Raw genomic sequence first — 17,718 nt, 5'->3', positions numbered from 1 at the left:
CTGCTCAGGGACCCACTTTGGACCCAGCTGGGTGGACCCAGCTTAGAGGTCAATAAGAGAGCCACGAATGCCCCATCATCAGGAATGATGCTACACTCACTCCACAGGGATCTCCTTCCACCCAAATATCCCCACAGCTACATACTACTTACCCCTCTGCCCTGGCTCACTGGGCCCTGTCCTCTCTTGTCCTCCTGGAGTTCCACTCACACCCACTGTCTAGCTCAGCCTGAGCATCTAGACCCAATGCTCCTCTCATGGCCGTCCCTCCCCTGAGCCAGGGCTGTGCCCATCCAGTCCTGTCTTCCCCCGCCAGGCATCCTCCCATTTCTTAGCCAGGACCTGGGGCACCTCACACAGCCTGGAGCAGTCCTCTCCAGCCACTCCACCTGACCTCATGGAGCGCACCAGCCGGGCCAGCAGGGTCCGCTTCTCCTCGCTAGAGAACTGCATCACGCCAGGGGTCTCAAACTTCTGCCGGATCCACTGGCATTGCTCCACGTCATTGATGAACATGAACTCCAGGCCGATGTGCTGGCAATATGTGTTCTGGGAGTGGAGGCAGGGACTCCATGAGGAGCCAGAAGAGGGAAGGCTGCCAGGGCATCTGGAGCAGAACAGGAAGTGCCCTGCCTCCTTCTAGCATGCTCCGGAGCTCCATCAGGTATGTCCGACACACATGCCCATGCTTACCTCCAGGCGCCGAATGATCTCCCGCAGAGAGAGGGTGTTTTCAGAGCCCCCAATGAAGGTGGTTGTGGGTAGCTGGAATTCCTTATCTAGATCAGTCTCCTGTAGGTCATAGAAGGCTGAGCAGGTACACATAGCAAAACCAGGGCAGCAGAGAGGAGGAGAGTGGGGTCAGGCCTAGCTGAGGCCCAGCAGTATCTACAGACCTCCCAACGATCCCCCAACCCCAGCACCCTTTAGGTCCAACCTAAAGCTCAAGGACTTTCTCTCTTCAGGGAACAGGGATGAGAGTCAGAACTCAACTTGCCACCATGAGATTGGGCTTAGACAAGCCTCTTGAGCTTGCTGGGGATGGTGCACTAGGTAGGGAAAATGGGACCCATCCATCACAGGGATGCCATGCAGTAGATGGGCAAGGCCTGGAGCAAACCTCCCCAGAACCCACAGAGGCACCAGCTGTCTCCAGCATTGCAAAGGCAACAGGCAAAAGTACCAATTCTTACCCAACTTATCGATAGTTGTGATTAAATCTGAGGGCACAAAAGAGTCCAGGTCTGCATCCAGAATGCCCAGGGGATCCAATTGGGCTACATGGTGGCCCCGGATCTGAAAGAACAGGGAAAGGTCAGTGATGGACTAGGAAGAAGCTGGACAGACCCTCACCAAGAGTGAGGTTCTGGGCTCCTGATTTCCTGCTTCAGAATTTCCAGTTTCCACATGTTTCAAATGCTTGGTCACAGTGCAGTTGCCTATGAAACTCCACCACAGTCACAGCGATGGCAGGAGCACAGCTCTTTTTTAAAAGTACAACATGCAGGAAAGGGCATGTACACAAAGGCATTCACTCCAGGACTATCAGTAATCACAAAATTCTAGAAACTTTCCAAATGTCCATCAAAAGGACTGCCATATGGATATGGAAATCAGTGCAGGGAAGTACTGTATGTTGTTAAAAGGAACAAGGCAAACCTCTATCTGTTATTATGAGATAGTCTCCACAAAATATTGTTAAGCAGAAAAGCAAATTATAGAAATGTATGTATTATAAATTACTAAATGTATGTATGGTATGCCTACGTAGGTATTTGCATATACTTTTACATATATTTGCGTACATTTATAACTGTATATGTAAATATATTTATTTGCATACAAATAAATGAATGAAAATGAATTATATAATAAGCAAAACTTAAAATAAGAAAAATTATTACATATGGAGAAAGGATACAATAGGGTAAGGGCAGAGCTAAAAGCTAAACTTTTAAGAATATATCCTGTTTTTTTTTTAAAAGATTTATTTATTTATTTATTTATTTATTTATTTATTTAAATATACAAGCACTGGGTACAGTCAGAAGCGCGGGAGGGTGAGAGAATTCACCAGAGCCAGAGTGGGGAGCAGAGCAGGCAGAAGGACCGAAGTACACTGCTAAGGGGAGCAGCGGGTGGCAGGAGGGGTCTGCGCGCCATGCAGGACCCTCCTCCGGTGGCCGGGGAGCAGCCGGGGATCGAACCGGCACTGCAGAGGCTGTGGGCAGCTTCACAACCAGCGCTCAACCGCTGCGCCATCGGGGAAGCCCAAGAATATATCCTGTTTTGAAGATCTGACTTTGGAATCTTATAATTTTTACCTCTATAAAGAAAATTAAGCTTTAATAATTAAAAGTAAAACAAAATGAATTAATGCATTCATTTGGTGGTATAACTACACAGAAAGGAATTATTCCAACTGACGAATAGAACATTCCCTAAAGACAAACAGAAAGCAGGTGGGGGGCAGAGGTAGTTCATAAATATATTTCCATTTCTAGTCAGTTGTATTAAGTGTCAGTATTCTAAGACTGTTGTATCTGGACTGTGGGGCAGATGAAATAAGTCATTGTATTGGTGATTTTGTTGTTTTTTTTTTTAAAGATTTATTTATTTATTTATACAAGCACTGGGTACAGTCAGAAGCACGGGAGGGTGAGAGAATTCACCAGAGCCAGAGCGGGGAACAGAGCAGGCAGAAGGGCCGAAGTACACTGCTGAGGGGAGCAGTGGGCGGCAGAGGAGGTCTGCGCGCCATGCGGGACTCTCCTCCAGTGGCAGGGGAGCAGCCAGGGATCGAACCGGCGCAGCTTCGCAACCCAGCGCTCAAACGCTGCACCACCGGGGAGGCCCATATTGGTGATTTTGAAAACCTCTGTTTTCAGCACCTTTAAAGGTAACATAAGTTTGAGAAGGTCAAGGACAAAGTCTAATTCCTGCAGTTGAAGTATGTAGAATCATCAGTATAAAGCCATAAAGTATATTATTTTCTTTTTTAAAAAATGTATTTTTTGGCTCTAACTACTAAAAGGGCCTAGAAGTCATGACCAAAACCAACAGCTAGAGCAGTGGCTGGTTCCTGGGCTGGGCAGAAATGTGCACAGTGAGCTTGTAACATGCTGTCACACAACAGCAAAGGCATGCTCAGCCCTTACTAGGGTTAGGAATAAGGATACATTTTGAGGAATAAGGACACGTTTTGAACAATAATGAGGATAATAGCTGTGATAGATTGAAACTCATAAAATTTGTTTAAATTCATGCATTCCTATTATACTGAAAAAAGAAAAGCCTTCATTGGCCATCTTTGGAGGATGCCAGGGAACAACCTATAATTTTAAAAATCAGTCAATAAAAGGAAAAATCAATCACTGATCCTGCCTTTCCTAGACAATCTGAACCTAAGAATATTTCAGGTAATAAACAAAAAAATAAAAATTGAATAAGAAGGTGCCGCCCTGGTGGCACAAGGGGTTAAGACTCAAACTATGAAGCTACCCACAGCCACTGCAGCACCAGTTCGATCCCTGGCCAGGGAGCAACCCACAAGGCGCATTAGGCCTCTCCTGACTCACCCGCTGCTCCCCTCAGCAGTGTATTTCTTCAGTCTGCCTGTTCTGTTCCCCACTCTGTCTCTGGTGAATCTTCTCACCCCCCACACCTCTGGCCTGGACCCCAGTTCTTATATGCATAAATAAATAAATCTTTAAATAAAATTGAATTAGAGTATCACTGCTTTTACCACCCCCAATGAATTAATGTGTCTGGGATGAATTAGTTACTTAACTGATTAAAAAAATCAAATCTATATTGGATTCACCTTCTAGATCTAATTATCAATTTACAGAAATTACGTGGGACAACGGATAAGGTGACACCATGGGATGTAATCACCAAATTGAGACTCAGGGAAAATGTCACAGGACAAACAACTTGGTTTCTTCCACAAAAAAAGAAACAAACACAAAAATGGCACAAAACACAAAAACAAAGAGAGAGAAACCTATAGAGGAAAAGAGACTTAAGAACCACATCCTAGGGCTTATCACAACCTGGGGCTTTATTTAGATCCTGATTCAAACAAACAGTAGAAACAAATCCCAACACAGAGAAACATGGATACCAACTGGATTATCTGACATTAAGGATTACCACTATTATTTTTAGGGTGATAATGCTATCATGGTACATTTTTAAAGAGCCTTTATCTCTAGAAATATGTGCTGAAATGTTCAATGAATGAAATAGATGCCTCGGAGTTTACTTCCAAAGGGTTATGAGGTGGGTAACAGATGAATCCAGAATCACCCTATACTGATGGGTTGAAGGATCACTACTACATGTTTGAAAATATCCATAATAATAGATTTGGGTTTTCTTTTTTAAACAGACAAGTATTTCACTCTTTTTTAAAAAATTTATTTATCTATAGAAGAACTGGGGTACAGGTCAGAGGCGCGGGAGGATGAGAGAATTCACCAGAGACAGAGCGGGGAGCAGAACAAGCGGACCGAAAACGCTGCTGAGGGGAGCAGCAGGTGAGACAGGAGCAGTCTGCCGCACCATGTGGGGATTTCCCTGGCCGGCTGGGAATCGAACTCGTGCTGCAGGGGCTGCGGACAGCTTCATAGCGCTGTGCTCAACCCGCTGCACCACTGGGGAGGCCCCAGTTTGGTTTTTTTCAGTATTGTGTACAGATGAGTCAAACCAGAGACCTGCCCCCTACTGTGAGGCCTGAGAGGGGCTTCAGCACCCCTGCTGGCAGCTGATATGTCAGGTTTTTACATGCAGCACAGAGCAGCATGCCTGAATCCAGAGACTGCCCTTACTCTGCAAGGACCTAAGGCCCTTAAGGACTCTCTTTCTAGCTTGGTCTCTGTAGTTAAAAAACAAAGAGGGCCTCCCAGGCGGCTCAGGGGTTTAAGACACAGCACTATCAAGCTATCACCAGCCACTGAAGAATGAGTTTGATCCCCAGCCGGCCAGGGAGCAACCCACATAGCATAGCAGACCTCTCCTGTCTTTGCCCACTGCTCCCCTCAGCAGTACATTTCAGTGGATCTGCCTGTTCTGCTCCCTACTCTCTCTGGTGAATCCTCTCACCCCACCCAACTCTGGTCTACACCCCAGTTCTTGTATGCATGCAAAATAAATACATACATACATACATACATATATACATACATACATATATACCAAAGAGCAGCTGAAGAGCCAGGAACACTGCTTAAAAGCTAAAGCCCTCACTCAGCTCTATATGTTACCTGGTATTTAATACAGAGTTTTATATTCCTTGTTCTGTTTCCAAAGTCAGTGATGAAAGCACTTTCTGCTTCTTTCACCCAGTCAAGAAAAACATAATTACAACTAGTACTGTTTGCTTGCCAGTGGCCCCCAATCCGTGGGTCCTTGGGCCATGAAGGAAGGCCAGCCCTGCTCACCTCTCTTCCATCCCAGTACAACTGTGAGCAGCTGCCACCCCACGCAGGTACCTCAGACAGAGGCCAGTCACCATTTCCTATGGTCCCCCCCACTCCAGTTCCTGCTGTGGCTTGCTGCTCCCTTCTATGGGTTCTCTGCCAAAGGCCCTGGGTGCCCTTGGCCTCCCTTCTGCATGTCTGTCTGACAAGTTTTGCCCGTGAAACACTTTCTGACACTGATTCCCAGAGAGATCCCAACTGATAATACTTGTTCTGGAGTGAACACCCGGAGCAGCACTCCAATTAGTCTTGTTGGGTCAAGACCAAGACTATGGTACGTCATCAGGACACCGACAGAGCAGAAATCCAGCTTGGGGACCCAGCAGGGGAGGGCCTAAGTCTGCAGAGCAGAGCAGCAGGTCGGGGGAGAGCTGTTTCCTGAACTGCTCATTCCATAAACACAAATTAAGCACCTGCTGTATATCAGTTCCTGTCCTCTTGAAATGTTCAGTCAAGAGGAGAAAACAGACATTAACAAAGGTTAATCTACTCTAATTTCATTCAACATTTACTGAAATTGATTACTAAATACTCTTCTAGGTACCTGGGGCATAGTGGTATATGAAACAGATAACACTTCACGTGAAAGACCTCAAACAAACCAGAGAACAAAATATACCCTGGTCGTAGCAGGAGGAGCAAAGCCCCCGCCCCTGCCATACAGATCTGGGAAAAGGGATCTCTGAGGTAACATAGGAGCCAAGAGAGCCCCCTTCCCTTGCAGCCTGTGCAGTCCCAGCACTCACCTGGTAGGCCCGGATGAGGGAGTCCCAGCACTCACCTGGTAGGCCCGGATGAGGGACTGCACAGCCAGGTGGTCCTCCACCAGCTTGCTGGTCTTGGTCCGGCTGGAGACCGCCGGCCTGCTCTCAGATACCACAGAGATGGGGCGTGGCTGAGCCTCACTGGCTTTCCGGAAGAAGCTGTCCCAGGACTGGACAGGGGTAGAAGCAAGAAAACAGCTAGGGCATGGCTGGAAGGAGTGGGGCCCAGTCCAGGGGCACTGCAGATCTCAGGGCCTTCCCAGGCCCAGGCTGAGGAGACCTTGAGAAACAAGCCCAGGCCCCACACCCAGAGTCCTGCTCTCTGGATACAGCTTGGTGGGGGTGGGAGTGGGGTGAGGCTATCAGGTATGGCCCAGGTGCTTCAGGTGTGTGACAGCTTCTACTCCTGGGGAAATATGCCCTCACACACGACAGGGTGGAAGTCTTTGAGAAGGGCAATCTGGCTGGCAGGCCCTCAGCATTTTCAATGTACCTATCTTAAACCACCAATTCCACTGCTGGTAATAGAGTCTAGAGCTGTATCTGTACAAGGATGTCTAATGTGTGTACAAGGATGTTTCCTGCAGGGCCATTTATTAAAATGACAACATAAAAACAATCTAAATGGTGACAATAGGAAACTAGTTAATTAAATAATGGCACATTTAGAATCTGGAAGAAAATGTAGTCTTTAAAGAAATAAGGTGGGCCTCCCTGGTGGCACAAGGGGCTAAGCTGCAGCACTACGAAGCTATCTGCAGCCACTGCAGCACAAGTTGGATCCCCAGCCAGCGAGACGACCCACATGGCGCAGCAGACCTCTCCTGTCTTGCCTGCTGGTCCCCTCAGCAGTGTGTTTCAGTAGATCCACCTTTTCTGTTCCCCACTGTCTCTGGTGAATCCTCTTAACCCCTGCACCTCTGGCCTGTACCCCAGTTCTTGTATGTATAAATAAATACATTTTAAAAAAAATAAAGAAGGTGTATTTATTATTGTAGATGAGAAATATCACCAGGACATGTGGTGAAGTGAAGGAAACAGAAGAGGAGGTGTGGTTTCTTACTATCATGGACAAACAAAAAGCAGATGTGCATATGCACAAGCACCTCCTTGTTCACTAACAGAACGCAAGTAAAGGTCTTGCCTCATACAATACTGGGGGGAAGATGAGGTGGCACAAGCCTGTAGATAGCAACTCAGCCATGCTCAACACAATTATATACACAAGTATTCTTTGAACTAATAACACCACCTTGGGAAAATTATCCTATGGACAACTGGACATCTGCAAGTGGACAAATGTACCAGGTTATGCACCACTGACTGGGCACGACAGCCAGAAAGAAGAACTGAGCCAGGTGTCTGTCAATGGGACAGAATACTACAAAGCAAGAAAAAAGAACAATGAGGATTCTGATGTCCTGACACGGAAATATCTTGGAGATGTATGCTAAGTGAGAAGAGCCTGGAGCAAAACAGTGTATGTTACATTGACTTTTGTGTAAGGGGGTGGGGGGAACCCAGAGTCTATTTTTTTTTAACCTACAGAAATTTTCTGAAAGGCAATAGAACAACAATAAATTGGGTGAACTGAGCAGAAAGGGGGTGGATAGAAGGGGGTCTTTTTACTGTGCAAGGTTTCACAAGGTTTGGTTTGGGACCATATGAACATATGATTTCCCCCTGCAGAATGTGAGTAAAGGGGAGAGGAAACAGCTTCCCTTTTCACTTTTTACCCTGCCATCTGATTTTGTTTTAACCATCAGGTGGTACTTATTTTATCATCTCAAAAAAAAATGCAAACATGTGTGCTTGAAACTGTGCACCAAGGGGTCATCAGGACACAGCACAGATGACAAAGGAGGCCAGGGCAGGTCTCAGACCAGAGGTGGCTGAGCAGGGTATTCTCAAGGCAGGCCACCACCCACTGACTGGTTCAGCACCAAGAACACAATGGACTTTCCTCACCCAATGGGGCTCTTTCACAAACAGGGGCTAAAGATGTTAAAGAAAGTTGCCCAAGATCACACAGCCAGCAAACTGCTTGTCTCCACTCACCTTTTCACACCCAGCCCCAAAAGCATCCCTCCCACATGGCGGACAGGGTGGGGTTGCTGACCTTGTGGACACTCTGGGGGTTTTCCAACCAGGCGAAGTACATCTCTTCCATGTAATTGGAGCCACCTCCACCTCTGCTGCTTGGGAAGGTGGCCGGTGGCCCAGATGACCTGCCACGCCAGCTGAACACCTGGAAATCACGAGGGACCAGGAGCCTCACAGCCTGTGCCCCAAGCCGGGATGGCAGCAGCCTCAACTGACTCATTCTAGAAAAGGCAATGAGGGAAAAGCATAAACTCCGGGACTAGGATGGAAGAAAGCTCTGGCAGGCACTGCTCACTCATCTGACATTTGTCAGTCCTACTGGGCAGGTGACCTGGACAAGGCAGTGAAGAGACCTGGTGAATGGGCCACTCCCAGCTCTCCTGGGTTTGCTGCCTAGCAAGAGATCCCAGTTCAGTAAACTCCACAACCACCACAGAGTGCCTCTGAGCCCCAGACCTGCTGTGCCCTACCCATCCCAGCCTGTGCTCCCTTCCTAGTCCCCCAAGTCTGATGCAGGTGCAAGTATGACCCTGCCTCAGGGAGCACCCAGCCTAGTTCCTGAAGCCCACTTACAGGGTCATGGGCATGGTCAGGCATTATTCCCAAGAAGGGGTAAGCACACAGCTGGTCACCCTGAAACTCAGACAGGGCAGGTCTTACAGGAACTGGATATACCGTGCAAGGTCAGGAGAAACCAGCAGAACAGCTGAGCAAAGGAGTGGAAGAATGAGGATAAGGAAGATGTTCCACCTCGTGATATTTCAGGATAGTGCATGAACACTGCGGAGACTCTGGTCACTGTGATCTCCTGACTGACCCAGAGCGCCCACCCAGGCCAGGACACTGTGACATGGGCCTCAGTGGCCCCACTCCACAGGAGGGAGGACTGAGACTCAGAGAAGGGAGGGCGCTGGGGAGTGGTAGAGGGCAGACCAGAAGGCAGACCCACCAGGCCCAGCCCAGCTGTTGTCTGAAACAGCTCTCTTGGTCTCCTGCACCCTGCCCAGAGCTTACACTCAGGACTAATGTCACTCAGGACAGCTAAGAGCTCACGGGGGACACATAGGCTGAGAGTCCAGCCAGGCTGGAGAGAAAGAACTGGGAGTTTATTTCACCCTCACATGTCCCCTTCCATTTCCCAGGGAAAATTCCTGAATAATGAGCTTTCAGTGCTGTGTAGAGGACCGGTGACTCCCGCTACCCTCTGGAGGACAGGAGCTCTAAGAGCCTCCTCCAATGCTGGAGAGCCCCAAGGGCCCCTATTCAGGCAGGCTAGGGATTCACAGGGCACACTGGGGGTCCCTGTTCCTCCAGATCTCTGCCACCTCATCCTACACAGGACTTCTGTTCCCCCACCCTCACAATAAGAGCCCCCTCCCTGCCCCAGTACCGTCTGGACACAGAATAGCTCCCTTTGAATACCTGCCAATGCCCTACTCCCCAAAGAATTCCAGCCATCCCACCAGAAGCAGGAGGGGTCTGCTCCCTCTTGCACAGCACCTTCCAGAAAATGTGCCTTCTGTGACAACTCCCAGGTCTGTTGGCCTGGCTCTGAGCCAGTGCCCCAGGGGTCAGGTATGCTCAGCCAACAGAGTCCCTCCCCCTCCTCAGCTCAGCCAAGTCACCAGAACCATCTGGCTGGAGTTTCCACAAGAGGTCAGGTCCCAGGGCTGGGCAGGGCACAGACCTCCCAGCCTGCCTCCTCCCTCCCTCCCACCATTCCAACTCACATGAGGAAAATTGGGGGTGGAGATGGGTGTCTCCTCAAGCAAGGGAAAGTGTGGTCCTCAAGGCAACCAGCAGCAAGTCTAAACAGAGGAAAATTAAAAATGAAGAATACATTCCATTGTAGGGGGAAGGAGGTGGGATCAGCAGGACCTCAAGCCCCAAGTGCCCCCAAGCTTCCTTCCCACATGTGAGCCTCTGAAGCCTTGGGCCGCACTCCCAGCCAGATCAGTCAGCTATGCAGGCCCTAGAGCGAGGGCCAGTAGGAGCTGGCTCTCTCTCCCTCCAGCTGCTGGGAGGGGGCTAGAGCCATGGGCTCTGGGATCAAAGGGCCAGGACCCCAACCCCTGCTCAGCCTCTGACCGCCAAGGCCAGGCCAAATGTGCTTCCCCAGTCCAGATGGCATAGTAGCTAGTGGTCTGGGCATCACAAGAATCCAAACAACCTAGGAAGATTTACTGTCCCCATTCTGTAGCAAATGAAACCAGACACTGAAACCATCCATTGTGCAAATAAAAATAAGAGCACAATCAATGAATGCTTATCTGGGGCAGGTACTGAGCTCATTTAATTCTCTCAACCACTTCATGAGCTGGGCACAGGGATTAGCCCCACCTTATCAAGAAGGAAACCGAGGCACAGAGAGGCTAAGTTGGTAAATGATGGGGCTCTGTGTGGTTCCAGAGCCGGTGCCCTCCTCAGTGGGGAGTCAATATATAAACTCAGATTTCTCTTAATGGCAAAGCACTTTCCAAATGGCTGCACCCAGAAATGCTCTCTCTGCTGGCCTCCACCTCCACCCCCACAGAGGAATGGTACTGCTCAGGGGGGCAGTGCCAAAGCCTGCTTGTGTCCAGCCTGGCCGGGTACAGGAACACTGTGTTTTACAAGCACTGACTGGTCTGGGGCAGCTGCTGGCACTGCTGTGGCCTTCACCTGACCTGGCCAGTTGCTTATCCTACCCCCATCCTAACAGGACCTGAGTACCCAGGCACCAGGGAGGACTGGGGACAAAACAGACTCAGTATTTGGAGCCAGAGGCCCAACCTGCCCTGTCAGGTCCTGCCCACCTAGGTAGGCAAAGACAAGAGCAAAGAGTCAAGTACCTTGCCATGTCCCAGCCAGGCCAGCCCCCAGTACACTAACACGAAGGCAGCTCCAGGCCATTCTCTCTAGTGACAAGGTCAGTACCCCCAGCCTGAGCCCAGAACCATAACAACTGCAGGCATTCCCAGTCACTAAGCCCCCACCCCAACTAGGCTCTGTCTGGGCTGCAGGGTGAGAATTGCTCACCAGTGTAGAGATCAGTTAACAAAAATGCAGGAGGGGACAGGCCTCCCTGAGACCTTGAAGTTGGGTGGCAGCAGTCTGACCTCCTGCTACTGGCAGGCCTACTCTGGCCCCACATTCTGAGAAGTGGGTGGGCTTTTCTCAAGAATAAACCCTGACTCTAGCTTGCTGAGCCCAAGAGAAGATCACCAAGGCAGATGCTGAGGTAGGAAGCGAGCAGGGAAGGGATATACTTATTTCCTTGGCAGTGATGAAAAGCCTGAGCTAAAGCCAGGAGGGGGGAAAAGCACAAAGGCATTCAATTCCCAGCTGCTGTGGGAAGTGTGGGGAGGAGCTGCAGGGCTTGGGTCCATGGTGTAGAGGGGTCAGAGCAGGGCCCTTGGGATCCAGTTAACGCCCACTACACCTGCTGAGGCCCATGCATTACCCCATATCCCTAGGAATGGGAGGGATTTCCCTGGCTGGCTGGGACCGCAAGCCAGTTCTGTTTCTCAGGGCCTCAGTTTCCCCATTTGTGGGCAAAGACCATGGTTAAAACCATCTACCAAGGCTCTGCTCTGACGAGGTGCTAAGACTTCGAAGCTGCCTAAGTGTCTTGCCAGGCGCATAACACTGGTCCCTCCCCTGCCCCATCACCTCCACTGCCCCGGCCCCCAGCAAGGGCAAAGAGCAGCAGCAGGCCCTTCCCCTGGCCTTTAAAGGCTGCGTGAACTCTCTGTAGTTTGGGGGCTGGAGAACCCCCGCTGGTGCCGGAAACCCCACCGTTAGCGCGTAGCTCCTTTACGCAAAAACACTGCACTCCAAGGGTCCGACGTGAGCGAAGGGCTGGGGTCCCCCGGGAGGCTGCGGTCAGCCAAGGGCGGGGCCAAGGTCACGCTCACCCCCCCTTCTCCCTCCTCCGGCGGGACCCGGCTCAGGACTGCGGGTGTTCTGAGCCTCAGAACACTGGAGCTGGGGGGCCCTGCCCCCCAAGACGGCGGGAGAAAGGAGGCGCAGGGACCTGGAAAGGAGGGGCCACCGCGCTCACCGGGCAGGCGGGAGTCAGCGGGGCAGCGCGGTCCGGCGGCTGCAGATCGGGGGGCTGCGCGTTGGGGGTGCGCTGCACGCCGCGCCAAATACCCGGGTCACGTGACTCGGCGGCGCCGCCCGCCCCCGGCGAATGCGCTCCCAGAGACTCCGCGCGTCGTGACGTCTCTGTGGATGCCCCGCCTCCCCGCCCCCCCGCCCCCCCCGCCCCCTGGTGACTCTGTCCGCGGTGCTGACGGCCCAGGCCCGAGGCTTCTCGGGAGTCAAAGAGTGACGATCCCGAGGGCGACCAGGTATGGCTCAGAGACCTGGCAGGCTGCTGAGCACTTGAAGCCCAGTGTTCTCGACCTTCCGCTAAGAAAAGTGTAACAGAAAATAAGCAGTCACGTGTGTGTTTAAGAAGATAGTTTTCATTTTATCCTCTGCAAAACGGATGCTACTAAAAGTCCCAGGATTGTTTTGAGAGATGATACAATGCGTATAAAGTATTGATCACGGAGTGATAGCCATTTTATCCATCCATTGCCCCCAAGGCTGCTTTTACCTCCCTGTTGCCACAGTGTTGCAATGAACTCCCTACTCATTTCCTTCTGAACCTGCGTGGAACTTTCTCTCGAATATATAAGCATGACCTAAATCTCTGGGTCATGGGGATATACATTACTTCACTCAGCAGTGTCATATTGCTCCTTGATTCTATATTCCCATTAACAGTGCAAGAGCTTCATATCCCTGTCAATTTGGTAGTGTGTCCAACTCTGTAATTTTTTTCCAGAATAGCAGGTGCAATATCATAATACCCTTTTATTTTGCATTCCTCTGATTATCAATAATTTGCATCACACATTGTTAGTTTGGGGAGTTTCTTGTACTTCTATTGGGTTTTGTTCTCGTTTAAATTACAGGAGTTCCTCTGGGGCCTCCCTGGAGGCGCAAGGGGTTAAATTCTGAGCACTATGAAGGTATCCGCAGGCACTGCAGCAGGAGTTCTAACCTAGATCCTCACCCAGGGAGCTAACTCACATGGCGCCGCAGACCTCTCCTGTCTCCCCTGCTGCTCCCTTCAGCAGTGTATTTCAGTAGATCTGCCTGTTCTGCTCCCCGTTCTGTCTCTCACCTCTCCACACCTCTGGCCTACACACCAGCTCTTGTATGTATAGATAAATCTTTAAAATATATAGGAGTTCTTCATTAAAAAATATATATACATAAATATGCATGCACACACACACACACATATACACACACACACACATATATATTCAAACCACCATCAATTCTCCCAGGGATTATTGCAATAGCCCCCTAACGAGTAGTCTGTATTTTTTTCTGAGTTAAAAAACAATCAACAGGGCCTCCCCAGTGGCGCAGTGGTTGAGCGCTGGGTTGCGAAGCTGCCTGCAGCCTCTGCAGTGCCGGTTTGATCCCTGGCTGCTCCCCAGCCACCGGAGGAGGGTCCCACATGGCATGCAGACCTCTCCTGCTGCCCGCTGCTCCCCTCAGCAGTGTACTTCGGTCCTTCTGCCTGCTCTGCTCCCTGCTCTGGCTCTGGTGAATTCTCTCACCCTCCCGCGCTTCTGACTGTACCCAGTGCTTGTATGTATAAATAAATAAATAAATCTTTTAAAAAAATCAACAACCTGACTCTGCCTTAAAAATGAAGTGAACAGCAAAAATAAAGACCTGCCATAAAGAGAAATAAAATTCTATGAAACAGCTATAAAAAGGAAAGGAAGATGATCTTAGTGAGTGTGACAAGGGAGGACTCCTTCCTTATCAACAAATATTCAGAGTTTTCTTGTTGGCTCTGTGCTTAGTTCTGGGCTTTCAGAGATGAAACAGTCAGTTGCAGTCCTGCTAAAACAAACACACACATAAAGAACCAAACCCTGCACTGGGAATTCAATATCCTCACCACTCAAAATGTTACATGGACCAACAGCAGCCGCATCACCTCAAAGTTTGTTAGAAATTCAGTCTTGGGGGCCTCCCCAGTGGCGCAGCGGTTGATTGTTGGGCTGCAAAGCTGCCTGCAGCCTCTTCAGCACCGGTTCAATCCCTGGTCACCAGTGAGAGTCCCACATGGCACACAGACCTCTCCTGCCGCACCCACTGCTCCCTTCAGCAGTGTGTTTTGTCAGTCTGCCTGCTCTGCTCCTTGCTCTGGCTCTGGTGAATTCTCTCACCCTCTCATGCTTCTGACTGTACCCAGTGCTTGTATAAATAAATAAATAAATCTTTAAAAAAAAAAATCCTTCTTGGGTTCAAGAATCAGAATCTGTATCTTCAAGGAATCCCAAAGTTTTAGAAACACTCTCTATGGAGAGGGGCTCTGTGTAGCATGAAGTTGGGAGGACAGATTTTGCCTGAGAAGTCAGGGAAGGCTTCCCAGAGAAAGTGAAATTTGGGCTACACAGATAAGTAGGACCTTACTGACTTGAAAAGAGGGGGGATGAAATTCCATGTAGAGGAAGGGGTTGGCTATTAAAGGTAGCCATTGAGAGAGACAAAGCTAAACTAAAACATTGGTTGGAATCTGACTTTGAAGATACTTATTTGCCCTATTAGAAATTTATGGGTTTTTTTTGTTTGTTTCCTAAGGATGGAAATCAAGTGAGGAAGAATATTCTGCAGGCACCTTGCTGATGTTTAATCAGTGCAGGGTGCTCAATGAACATTAGAGGTGCTAATGACCTTATTCACAGTGGAAATGTTTGGGGGTGCAGGTAGGGGAAAAATTAGGAAAGATTAGTGCCCTCCAGGTTTGCTCACAGAGGGTTGCAGTGTCCATAAATTTTAAAGGAAACAGAAAATCTCCATCTAAGGATATTTTTTTCTGAAAGCAATAAAGGCAAGGAAGTGATCAATTCCTCTAAATGGTTTTAAACTAAAACACAGTCCCAAGGGACTGGAAGTTAATTTTTCTTAAAGGCAACGTAGCAACTGTTTAATCCTTTTCAACAGCCTCGTGAAAAGCCAAAACAAATAGATAACACTTGCCTCACTTTAGCTGAAACTTAGTTCTAACACAGGGCTCAAAAGTCTGTTGCTCTGATAAGAACGGTCAATCATTGTGCCAGATCAATAGGATTGTTGACTCCTTGCCCACAATGTTGGCTCTGGGTGGATTACCATCTCCTTGCAGGCCCAGACTTTCTTCATTTTCCAACTGCCTGGTTCCTTTCAATGATGAGCCAGAGAAAGCCATGAGGCTTTTAAAAGTGGCAGAAGGCATTTGTCCTACCCTGATATTACAATGGGTATTGATTTCTTAAGTGGTCCTATGTGTGTGGAATAAGATAGTACATAGATCTAGTATGGATAATTCAGACAGCTCCCACTTTTAGAGATAAATTCGCTCTGGCATCTGAAGGTACCTTATCGCAAGTCTTTGGACCATTTGGGACTGTTAACTGGGGGGTAAAGTGTGTAAGAAGTAAAAAGCAGTGCATTAGCAGGCAGGACTAAATCATGCTATAGTGTGTAGAAATGGCAAAAATGAAAGTAGAGACTTCCAGTACCAGCACCCCACTAGCTGCTAGCACTGTGACAAATGCCTTAACAGTGCTCACCCCTGATTAGTTCCCTACAAGATAGCTGTTATCAACCCAATTTTAAATGAGGAACTTGAGACTCGGGGATGGAGGTGGCTGGTTGTTAGGGCTTCAGAGCCAGGATGTTCAGAGTTGGGATTCAAGACCAGGTCAGACTTGTGATTGACCACAGCCCCACTACCCATCCCCCCAACATACACTTTTTGCAGTGTACTACACTGTCACTCAGAAGTCTCTAAGAGCCCACCAGTTTGCTGCAAGTTTGTTTAGCCTTCGGAAAACTCAACATAACAGCAGAGCAACAAACAAAATAGAAATAAAAGATTACTGAAGTGACTTAATTATATAACATTTGTAGATTATATATAATCATGATTGTCTCATGTTTAAAAAGTTTCACTTTACAAAAGACTTCAACATAGGTTTTATATAGCCAGATTCTAATGCATTTAAGATGATCTGTTTATAGTTTGTAGTTTTTCTAAAACACAGTTTTTGTCTCTATTTTACAGTTGAAATAGTATTTCACATAAATGCAAATCTATGGATCCATTTAAGACACTACTAGTAGTTTACCAACAAGCATTTATTGATCAGTTATTCCTTTGAAGAAGCTGTGCTAAATCTTGGAAGAAAAACAATGAGGGACAAAGGCCTTGCTCTATAGAGGTATCTCTCCAGCAGGGGAGATAAATCAAACAAGCAGAGAATTAAGCAAAAGAGGCGTTTTTGAAAAAATAAGTAACAGTAAGAAAAAAAAGAGATAAAGGTTTTACAGGACTAAATAATATTCAGATGCTATATATAGAGACTCAGAAAGTAAAAATGAGATCAGCTACAGGAGGGTGAAGGGAAGCTTTGCAGAACTAACATTTATTGCTGGGTTTAGAAGTGAGATGTTGAAAGGCAAGAAGAGAATGATTTACTTATCAGAGAACCCACAAACCAGCACTGGACCACAGCTCAGGGGTCAGTGTTAGCCTAAAACTACCAGGGAATCTCCAACTGAGGAAACTGTTCTAGGGGAGGGGGTTGTTGTAGATCCCTCCCTCCTTAGCACAGGCATCTGCAGCCCCTTAGGAGGCTTGAACTTTAGGCAGTCTCTAGCAACAACTTCTTGGCTCCCTGCTGTCCCAGCTCTCCCTCTTTACCAGCACTAAAGCTCCAGTCATCCAAACAGCTCAGAGGTATCTGTCCATAAAATAATAGACACCCCAGGATCCTGGGCAAACAAGGTAGGACTATATTCTGCAACCTGTATTTTTTTTTTTTAATTTTATAGAGGCATGTTTATTTATTTATTTGTTTGTTTGTTTGTTTTGTTTATACATGCACTGGGTCCAGTCAGAAGCACGGGAGGGTGAGAGAATTCACCAGAGCCAGAGCGGGGAGCAGAGCAGGCAGAAGGACCGAAGTACACTGCTGAGGGGAGCAGCGGGCGGCAGGAGAGGTCTGCACGCCATGTGGGACCCTCCTCCGGTGGCCGGGGAGCAGCCGGGGATCGAACCGGCGCTGCAGAGGCTGCGGGCAGCTTCACAACCCAGCGCTCAACCGCTGCGCCACCAGGGAGGCCCAACCTGTATTTTTTTTTAAGGATTTATTTATTTATCCATATAAGAGCTGGGATACAGGCCAGAGATGTAGTGGGTGAGAGGATTCACCAGAGACAAAGCAGGGAACAGAACAGATTGACCGACTGAAACACACTGCTGAGGGGAGCAGCAGGCGAGGCAGGAGAGGTAAGCTTCGCCATGTGGGTTGCTCCCTGGCTGG

General features: G+C 48.6%; 1 protein-coding gene across 3 annotated transcripts in view; it reads right to left on the bottom strand.

Moving 5' to 3' along the window:
- The window catches only part of OGDHL (oxoglutarate dehydrogenase L), a 28,120-nt gene extending 15,668 nt beyond the window's left edge, over positions 1-12,452 (bottom strand). For 2 of the 3 annotated variants that reach the window (XM_037496402.2, XM_037496403.2), the window contains exons 1-7: positions 12,393-12,452; positions 10,081-10,158; positions 8,367-8,571; positions 6,265-6,417; positions 1,194-1,296; positions 694-809; positions 395-549 (exon numbers count right to left, since the gene is read on the bottom strand). In XM_037496402.2, coding sequence (XP_037352299.1) covers positions 395-549; positions 694-809; positions 1,194-1,296; positions 6,265-6,417; positions 8,367-8,570 — 731 coding nt within the window. In that variant the 5' untranslated portion in view covers position 8,571; positions 10,081-10,158; positions 12,393-12,452. Of the gene's footprint in view, positions 1-394; positions 550-693; positions 810-1,193; positions 1,297-6,229; positions 6,244-6,264; positions 6,418-8,366; positions 8,572-10,080; positions 10,159-12,392 lie in introns of those variants that run through there. The other variant, XM_037496404.1, reaches the window with a different exon arrangement.
- Between the last annotated feature and the right edge of the window lie 5,266 nt (positions 12,453-17,718).

The sequence above is a fragment of the Talpa occidentalis genome, unplaced genomic scaffold (assembly GCF_014898055.3).
Source record: "Talpa occidentalis isolate TD23 unplaced genomic scaffold, MPIMG_talOcc4v2.1 talOcc4.8, whole genome shotgun sequence".
NCBI lineage: Eukaryota > Metazoa > Chordata > Mammalia > Eulipotyphla > Talpidae > Talpa > Talpa occidentalis.
Note: the sequence above shows the minus strand (reverse complement) of the source record. Positions and strands in the feature narration are given on the sequence as shown.